At 47.4% G+C, this 10191-nt stretch overlaps 1 protein-coding gene across 1 annotated transcript in view; it reads left to right on the top strand.

Moving 5' to 3' along the window:
• Positions 1 to 112: 112 nt before the first annotated feature.
• LOC143013425 (sterile alpha motif domain-containing protein 10-like) overlaps positions 113 to 10191 on the top strand; it is a 31304-nt gene continuing 21225 nt past the window's right edge. The window contains exon 1 of the mRNA XM_076167048.1: positions 113 to 218. Coding sequence (XP_076023163.1) covers positions 206 to 218 — 13 coding nt within the window. The 5' untranslated portion in view covers positions 113 to 205. The remainder of the gene's footprint in view (positions 219 to 10191) is intronic.

Genomic DNA, 10191 nt, shown 5'->3' with positions numbered 1-10191 from the left:
ACGACAAATGGCCGTGGACGGAGCGAGAGGGAGGCAGTGCGATCCGGTTTCTTCTTCTTGTTGGTGTGTGTGAGCGTTTGTGTGTGAGTGTGTGTGAGAGGAGCTCGGACGCGGTTTGTCCTCACCCACCGTATATTTGATCCGTTCGGCAGGAGGATGGGAGCGCCCTGCTGACACCACGGAGAGATACACGCTCAGACCCGCTATGGCTGTGGACGGTAAGAGCAAATCACTTTATCTGCATCCGTGACTTTATTGTTTGTTATTTATTTCCTCTTATATTCTACCAGATGTGACACTCAGGCGATTTAATCCGAAGTTTATTGTTCATTTCTCTCGGAGCAGCGTATTGACAGAGGGTTTAAAATCTGAACTGAATGTACAGAAACTACAATAAACAACGTGCATTCTGCTATAATGTCCCTTCATTGAGGAACTGCGCGGATTTGGTCAGTTTTCAGCTCAAATCTTCTTCCAGACTTCACATGAGACGTTGAAGTGCAGAGACACACTCTTTAAAACTTCAATCAATGCGCAATGGAGCCACAAAGTGGTGCTGAAACGGACAGCATACGGCTATATGATTGGGATCTATAATTAAATGTTAAGTAGTCTATAATTTAGAGTCTCCATCTGCCTTATTGGGCCTTAAAAATACAAGTTGGCAGTGATATTGTTGGAAAATGTACTTTTCTGGTTCAGTCAGAAAGCCTCAAATATCCACAAAAACATGCTGAAATAGATATAACATTACTTCAGTTCCACAGCTTGAGGGCACAGCACTGATTAAATATGTTGTGTTGTTGTGTGTGTGTGAGTTTGACTTATTGTTTTACCATAGTTGTTGTCATCTTTTCCCTTTCTTGTGTTTGGCAAACGTAACCGGAGCTCCTCTCTGCTCGTGGGAGCATCAGTGCGGTGCCAAGTGTGTCTTCTGTCTGTCCCCCGTCCAATGAAGCAGCTTAGCTCTTCATTAGCATCTCTCCGGCTAGGACGCTCTGTCAGTTATGCTTGTACGCCTGCTGACACATTGGATTATCTATAATTAATCCATAGTTTAGTTAAACATCATTAATGTATTCAGTGCCCCTGGAGCTGATGCCTCCCTGACAGTGTGTGTGCCACTTCAACTTTAATGAGTGTTGGTCTACAGTTTGAAGAGGCCCGGTTTACAACCAGTGAACACAACATTTTCATATTCATGCAGCTCAAATGAATATTCCAGAGTCACAAGAGTCACACAGAGACTTGTGCTGTTTGTGCTGTAAGTGGGAATAAAACAGCCGACGCCTCATCAAATGACATCACAACAAATTTGTCTATTCCTCAGTTTATGACAAGGCCCAGAGGAACTTGATGAAACACCACAGAGTCCCTGGACTCCTGTGAGAGAGTCGTGCCTGGGGAGCGCAAATATACAGTGGATTTTTTGGGTTGATTGATAAATTGGGCATTGATTTCCCATTGTGAGGATGTTGCGCTGGCATTGTGAAGCAGGCTGCCACAGATATGCAGCACTACACTGTCAGTGCAATTTGAAATTGTATAGCTGACGTTTTTGTCTCATCTTGCAAATTGCATCCTTGCTGGCCGAGCACGGTGCATTACGCTTTGTAATTGTTTTCCCTCCATGTTGGGGCCATTTAGAGTGGATGGAATATGCAGTTTGCTTAAAATCAGCCAGGACATCTGGCTGTATTGTCATATTTGAGATAAGCTGCCACAGAGATGATGGTGCTGAGCCACTGTGTCATACCAGACACAGGCAGGGGGGGGCAACCCAGAAGCTGGCCAGCTGTGTGTGTGTGTGTGTGTCTGTGTGTCTGTGTGTGTGTGTGTGTGTGTGTGTGTGTGTGTGTGTGCCTGTCTGTCTGTCTGTCTGTCTGTCTGTCTGACTGTGTGTGTGTGTGTGTGTGTGTGTGTGTGTGTGTGTGTGTGTGTGTGTGTGTGTGTGTGTGTGTGTGTGTCCACTCCAAGGGACAGCAGGCAGTATATTTAAAGATTTGGACTGATGCAGAGAACACTAGGGTGGCATCCATCCATCTGTAAAGTGGTAGGAATACAAATACACACACACACACTCTGGACAATACTCTGGATCAATTTGAGCTGGAGCCAATACTGCTCAAACAGAGAGGGTCAGAAACAAGTACAACCCATTTATCCATCAGTAGCATGGACCCCATGAGGGCAGACAGTTCAGTGTGAGGAGGCAGAGGAGGGAGATGGACCATGTTCACTAACAACAAGATGGATGTGTGGAAGGTGGAAGGAAGGAGGAGGAGGAGGAGGGATGAAGGTGAGTAATGTGTGGAAGAATCTGTGTAGGTGTTTATCTCTAAAATGAGACACAAACTGATGCTTACACAACAATTGTCGTCATTAGAGCAAAACACACGAGAGGCATCATTTGTACAAAAATCCATATGTTTATTGGTGCTAACAGTTCTGTTTGAGGCTTTACCGGCTTTATCCCACAACACACTGATCCCACACTCGTGCTCATTCAACTGGATGGTAATTGCCCCTTCAAGTGGGGCTCTCTTTCTGTGCCACAGGATTCCAGTATGTGTGTGTGTGTGTGTCTGTGCCTTTTTGCTGTGTGCTATTTATGCTGTGTGTGTGTGTGTGTGTGTGTGTGTGTGTGTGTGTGTGTGTGTGTGTGTGTGTGTGTGTGTGTGTGTGTGTGTGTGTGTGTGTGTGTGAGTGAGTGTGTGTGTGTGTGTGTGTGTGTGTGTGTGTGTGTGTGTGTGTGTGTACATGCAGATGAAGCAGGAAGAAAGCCAGCATGCCAGTGTGTGGGAGGATGGGGGGATTTTGGGGTGTGGAGTGTTGGCTTGACATAGACAAATACGCCCTTTGTCGTTTCCCCAGGGTGTGTGTGTGTGTGTGTGTGTGTGTGTGTGTGTGTGTGTGTGTGTGTGTGTGTGTGTGTGTGTGTGTGCGTGCGTGTGTGTGTGTGTGTGTGTTTGTGTGCCGTTGCCTGCAGGAGACTGGGGACATTTGGTGCATTTTGGGGGTGGAGGCAAAATGTGTGTTTGGCTTTGTTGGGAGTAAAGTAAGTAAATATGGAAACAAGAATAGAACAGGATAGGTGTAGTCTGTTTTCTTATTTTCTTTCTTTCTTCTTCTACATCTCCACGTTGCATTGTTCTTATGACTCTGCTACATTCTACATCTGATGGCTGCAGTTTTGAGATCATTTGCATATTTCACAGTATGCAGTAATATATGTCTGGAGTTTTAGAGGTGAGGGCCCGGCAATTAAGCCGTGAATCGAGTTCCTGCGAATGCAAAATCCACCGTTTACAAGATGTTTTACTTCAGCCTCTCCATTTTGTGCTCAGCTCGGCTCTATTACTCTCTGAACCTGCGTGTGTGTGTGTGTGTGTGTGAGAAAGACAGACAGACTGTTAACCTCCTTCTCCAGTCCATCATCATCATCCTCTTCTTCTTTACGACTGGGCGGTTGTCTGTCGGCCTCATACACTGAGAATCCTCTTGAACATGACATTCGCATACAAACAAACACACACAGGCACACATGCTTTCCTGAGCCTCTGAATTGTAGACACACACACACACACACACACACACACACACACACACACAGAAGAATAAAGTCACAATGGATTGAGTGTGTTGTTTTTTAAAGACGATTACAACGCCTGCATTACCCTTAATTCACTAAAATGAGAAAATACCCTATAAATTGCTCTAATAGTAATGCAGCAATTAATTTCAATACAAGTCAAACGTACCATTACAGAGTTTGTGTTAATGGGGGAAAACATTCATGAATTATTGATCAAGTTGATCTATCAGCGGCCCGCCCTGACCACACGCCAACTGCTTTGACCTCTGGCTCAGCGAGTGGAGACGGGCTGGACTGAGGCTGATTCATTAGGTAAAGACATTCACTCAGCGGCCCCACGGGACCTTCACATATCGATCAAGTGTTAAGAGAAGACAGAGCAGAGACCAGCACGGGGTTAACTGGGGGAGCAAACTGAGGCGCCGCTGGGCTGTTGTACAGTATGAGGTCGATGTTTCTCGACGTCACGCTTCATCTCGCCACAACCTTCAAATCTGTCTCATTTGGCTTTCTCTCTCTCTCTCTCTCTCTCTCTCTCTCTCTCTCTCTCTCTCCTGTGCCCACGTCCCGGGTCCGACTTGACTCTTTCTCACCCTCCTTCCCTCTCTCCCTCCTTTCCTCTTCCTCTCCCTCTCCCTCTCCCTCTGAATTAGAATGTGCACAGGCCCATATCCAATTTCTCTCCCGTAATTAGCCCTCAGTAAAGCGAGAGAGGCCGAAAGGGTGAGGAAAGATGAAAAAGAGAGATTTCATTTTTTCTGAGGGGTCGCACTAATTGCGTATAATTTCATGCTGGAGTTGTAACGCGTTTGTACGACACCCTCGCTACTTAATACACAGAAACTCAATCTCTCTCCCTCCTTCTCTCTCTCTCCCTCTCTTTCTCTTTCTTCACACGCCGCCAACTCAATCAGTGCATTTCTGCCTTTCATATGAATCTCTCTGCGTGCGATTATTTTTTGCTATAATTGCGTCAGTGGAATCGTAATGACTCAATTTGGCTTTTATGAATATCGTCCACTGTTGCCGACCATCATTTACATCTGTCCCGGGAATACAAGAGACTTGACGATTCCACTAATAATAATAATAACCTCCACGTGTCCTCTGGATCATCCTTGGCCAAATGTCTTTCATCCTGCAGTTTCAAGGAGAGCGAGAGAGCGGCCGACCTTCTCCTCCAGTTGCTATCCTCTCCCCCCGTACATCCTGCTAAACAAACAGTCTAATTAGCGAGGCCTGGCTTGATTGGTCGAGCTTCGGAGCCTCTCGTTCTTTGTTAATAGACCGGCCCCGCCCCCTCTCACCAAATGCTGGAGGGTCAGTGGAGCCTGTGGTGCAGATTGGCCATTAAAACAAATAGCTGATGGCTGCGGCTACAACCTAACAAGACAGACACGCTCGCTCGCTCGCTCGCTCGCTCGCTCGGCAGCGCCAGTCGCAGCTCATCTGCCCCAAAAGCAATTAAAGCACCGATTGTGATTTCAGAGCACAAATTGCCGCAAATTTGGTCTGCATTGAGGCTAGTTTAAGCTTAATGAGAGGCTATGTCAAAGTACAGATAAAGTACAAATAAGTTTGAGCGTGTTTGAGACTTCTTAGCTCGACACGACGGTCACACCTCCCAAAAATAGAAAGCAATTCCGCTAACTGTCTGGGTTCACCTCTTACTGACCTTTTAGTTCTCTCTCTCTCTCTCTCTCCCTCCCTCTCTCTCTCTCTCTCTCTCTCTCTCTCTCTCACCTTCATCTCTTTGTCCGCCCTCCACACTTCTCACCTTCACTTACTGTACACACTCTCTCTCTCTCTCTCTCTCTCTCTCTCTCTCTCTCTCTCTCTCTCTCTCTCTCTCTCTCTCTCTCTCTCTCTCTCTCTCTCTCTCTCTCTCTCTCTCTCCCTCTCTCTCTCTCTCTGTCTCTCCCTCCCTCGGTGTGTGTGTTGTCTGCAGTGTGCTGTAACCATTGACACCCGCTCTGACAGTCTGCGGCCTCCTCCAGCTGTCACCGTGCTGCTTGAACGGACCCTCAATTTGCCAATGTCAACAGGCAGCCAAGTGTCGGCGTGTCATCTCCGCTGCCCAGGAGCTGGGCGTCGGTTAACCGCAGCTCCATCCTCTCCCTGGTCTCCTTCACACATCCGCTTTTCCTGTTTCCGCACGACTGCGCCTCTCGCTTAACGTTGTATTTTCATTGTTATTTCACTCTCTTGTTTTCCCCCGTGCCTGTCATCTCTCTCTCTATGGTACATATCTGGAGCCCCCTTGCCACTCGCACAAGTCCCACAATCCCTTGCATGCTGATTGAGCTTGTTGAGTTTTACACTTCACAAACTTTATAATGCTAACGGAGCCCCGGGGAGGCGTTTGCTTGGTTATAAAAACCATATGGCGCTCATGAAATGTGTCACGTCATCGGCAGGGTAACGCTGTAGAGATTTAGAGTGGACTGACACTGCAAGGACGTTTATGGAGCAGAGAGCGCGACACATGTGTGTTACCTTCCACGTCGTCCAATGGGTTTGCGGCTCTCTTATGGCGCCTTTGTGCCGTCTTACTGACTTCACGCTAAAGGTCGTCCCAGTTCTGACGTGGTTTTGCACGTCCACACATCATATTTAAAGAAAGAAAAACCTCAGAGATTTAACAAAAGTGACAGGATTTTCAGGAAATGCACAAATGAACTTGGTCAATGACAAATGACAAGAAAATCCTCTAAAAGCTCCTCTTAGTGAAGCTTTGTGGTAACTTTATTGGATAATGACATATTCAGCATATGACCTCTTACCCTGAGACGGAGGTGACTCAGTTTGCGCATAAATTCCCCGGAAAAAATGAAATATTTTACAATGTCGTCTATACTTTATTCTAATCTGTTGCTCCAGATAGAAATCCCAGACCTGTTCTGCATCCAGGTCTAAACTGAGTATAAATCCAGCTCCACTCCTATTTCCCCTCTCAGGTTCCCTGCTTGTCTCTCATTCATCCTCATCTGTGTTTGTCTTCCTCATCCTCTCTCCCCTCCTTTGGGATTTGTGCTCGTCTGTGATCCTTTTATTCTGCCTTTTTTTCCCCCCCTCCCTGTGTCACTTAGTGTCTGACAATGCCTGTGCGCTCTTTGCGTTCTTGGAGGTCTGCACCCTTTTAACCTGATTTGAGTGAATTCCACTGCGAGCGTGCCGCTGATGTATCTTATCCTATAGATTAGGAGGGATTTGTCCCATTAAAAGTGTGAGATGGAGGCTGGGGGGATGGAGCCGGCTAAGCCCTGTGTCGGTCCTGAAAGAGGACAGGATTGAGAGACAGAAACATCCAGTGGTGATGAAACGTAGCCACATATCTTCTGACTTCATACAAACACCTGGGGCCATGTGAGACATTTTGGTGTGTTGACAGCTGCTTTAAGGGATAAACATCCATCAGTTCATCATCGCCCCAATGTCCCCAATAAACATCTATTCCGTCTCTTTCCACTTTGTCTGGTCTTGTCACGTCTTGTATTCCTGTGATGACGCTTCACAGAATTTGCCCCACCCCCCCTAGAAACAGTTGTTATACAGAGCAGAGAGAGGATGACAGACGTTCAGGTGGGAGCGAGGCCAAAGCGTCGTCGCGGGAGTCAGCCGAGGTTACAGAGCTGTCAGTCAGAGTAAGTGGGGGGCGGGAACCAGTCATCCAAGCGTTACGGTCTCGCCCTACATATCAGGTCACTGGTGCTCTGCATGCAGTGGAACTCACACACACACACAGGCAGACAGAGACGCACACATCCACACCGCACACACACAGCTTAAGCTATAGCCGCTCGCGTGTGGCTAGACTGTGAGATATTCAGCGGCGGAATCAGGGGGAAAGTGAAAGAGAGGACACATTAAGTTCACAAGAACCTGCGTGTTTTATATATGGAGGGGAAGCTTCTCAAACACCAGACCAGAGATGAGACTTTGTAAAGTGGGTTACAGGCCTCAGTAACGGGCGGAGGGAAGCAGATCCACTAAAACTGGGGTGAGAGATTCATCTAATTTGTCTGAAAATGCAATAATTAAGGGTTAGATAATGAAGCACGTCTCCCATGTCCTCTCTCATCTAAAGAGAAAATGGCTCACAATCAGCCCGAGTGCATGTGGTACAGTGGCACAAGCAGGGGTGTGTGTGTGTGTGTGTGTGTGTGTTACTTCCATATGAGATATTAATGCCCCATTGTTAACATGATGTGTCTGTGGGATAATTGGAGTGTGTGTCCCGTTCTTGTGTGTGTGTGTGTGTGTGTGTGTGGGTGTGTGGGTGTGTGGGTGAGATTGGGTTTGACGTCTCGGTAGCTGAGCGATAACGAGGAAATGGCTCAGTGGAGTGGATGAGAGGGAAGGAACCAGGGCTGTTATGTTAGGAAAGAATGACTCGGGTAGCTGTGAGAGGTGACGGTGTTAACAAGTTCACACACACACACACACACCCACACATACACACACAGAGTTGGGTTCATTAATTCATATAGGCATGTCAGAGGATCTAAATCATGCTGTGTGTGAAACATTTTGTGTTGTGAGAAGTCAACATTAAGGGATTTGTCAATATTGAGGCAACACGTTTAGAATGTTGTGACATTTTGATGGATTTGCAACAAAAAGCACATAAGAGTGAGCTGATAATCACACGCTCATTACACCAACTTCTGCTATAACTCACCAAGCTAGGAATCCATGAAAGCTAGGGAGTGGAATTACTCTATTTAGTCAGAAGTTATTGATTAGACCACAACCAGCTTTATGATTGGACCCAGTCTGGTAAAAGAAGGTAAAAGAAAAGAAGACAGAGGGTGAGGAAGAAAAAGTTCCACAGAGAGGAAGTGAAGGTGAGTGTGTGTGTGTGTGTGTCAGTGAGGTAGTGTGTGTGTTTGTAGGACCCCTTGGGATCTCTCAGCCCGGACACGAGGCTCCTGCCGGGACTTGATGTGTATTGATGTGTGCTGGCGTGTTTGTCCTCATGTGTGCATAATGAATACAAACAACTTTGATCCTCCTCTTCCTCTGTCTCACCCGCCCCCTCCCCCCAAAAAATGTCCGCTTTGCACCAGCTGCCTGTCTACTCTCATACCTGACAACACAGCCTGAGGAAAGCATAGGTGTCTGCGAGTGTGCCACAACAAGGCATGAGTGTGGGGGTGTGTGTGTGTGTGTGTGGAGGAGATGTATTTGGCATGTCCATCCCAGGCAAAGTGGCAGTGCAGGAGTGGAGCTGATAACATGGCAATTAAGCCCCTCCCCCCCACTCCGAGCAGAGACAGGTGGGATATTGGGGGTAGTGTGTGTGTGTGTGTGTGTGTGCAGACAAGGGTGAGAATGGACAAGTGTGTCCAGGAGTGATCCAATTTGTCTCGCTGCAAGACTGAAAACAAGAACAATCCTGAAGGAACACGGCCGTCGAGTATTGCATGTAAACACACACACACACACAAGCGCACGCACGCACACCGTTCCAGACACCTGCTACAGCTGTTAATTCAGCTCAAACTGCTCCCCGCAAAATGTCATTCTGTGGCGCAGCAGCAGAGCAAACGCCCGCAGAGACACAGGGGTTTAGGCGACTGTTCGCTCGCTCTGGGTTCAAACTGTCTCCGAGCCCCGAATGGAGGAAACGGTTTCTCCTTTTTGTTTATACTTGTCATACTTTTGCCAGTGGAACACGACTGAACTGTTATTCTTTCCTCCTTCCTTCCTGTGCCGCCTCGAACTTCTGCATGCATCCCGACCACCTTTTCTTCTTCCTTCATCCCTCCGTCCTTCTCTCCGTTTACCTCTCAGCTTTAGAGCATTATCTTTTCTTTCATTCTAATCTCCTGTCTCACCGGCTCTTTGTTAAGCCCGTTCCCTCCTCTTCCTCGTTCTGCTTTGTCTTCCTTTATCCCTCCATCCTGTCGTGTCTTTGTGTGGATGTCGTGATGATGGCTCTCCATCAGATTATCGCCCAACTCTCACCACAGTCACTTCATTGTCGGCAAATCTCTCGGTGTTCTGTAACCTTTATGTTGTGTGTGGGTTAGTTTCAGACATTTCTACTAAAGCTATACCAGAGATCCATAAACACACACACACACACACACACACACACACACACAAAGCACGGTTCCAGTGTGACAGAAAGGGCTTAAGGACGCTCAATAAAGTATCGAGCGCCGAACCCTCCACGTCCCGTCTCTCTCTCTCTCTCTCTCTCTCTCTCTCTTTCACTCTCTCTCTCTCTCTGCCTGGGCGCAGCGTGAGTGCGCCGCATCGATTTACAGACCACATGCGACCGTCACAATGAACTGTAGTCCACTCTCATTACCACGGAGACAAGTCTAGGAAGAGTGTGTATGCTGTGTGTTAACTCCCCCACTGATGGTGTTAGTTGGTGCGCAGCTTCCCTCTGTGTGACTCCTAGGCTGACCCCTACAGATGGCAGCCGTCTCCTTCTGGGCCAGTGTGAAGGGTGCTAATGCTCTCTCTCTCTCTCTCTCTCTCTCTCTCTCTCTCTCTCTCTCTCTCTCTTTCTCTGGTGTTGTTTCTCTCCTGCTGCTTCGTCACATCTCGTCTTTGTAATCTTCTCTCTGCCTCCTACACCT

Source organism: Genypterus blacodes, unplaced genomic scaffold (genome assembly GCF_046128005.1).
Source record: "Genypterus blacodes isolate CSIRO-AG114 ecotype Tasmania unplaced genomic scaffold, CSIRO-AGI_Gbla_v1 ptg000156l_1, whole genome shotgun sequence".
NCBI lineage: Eukaryota > Metazoa > Chordata > Actinopteri > Ophidiiformes > Ophidiidae > Genypterus > Genypterus blacodes.
Note: the sequence above shows the minus strand (reverse complement) of the source record. Positions and strands in the feature narration are given on the sequence as shown.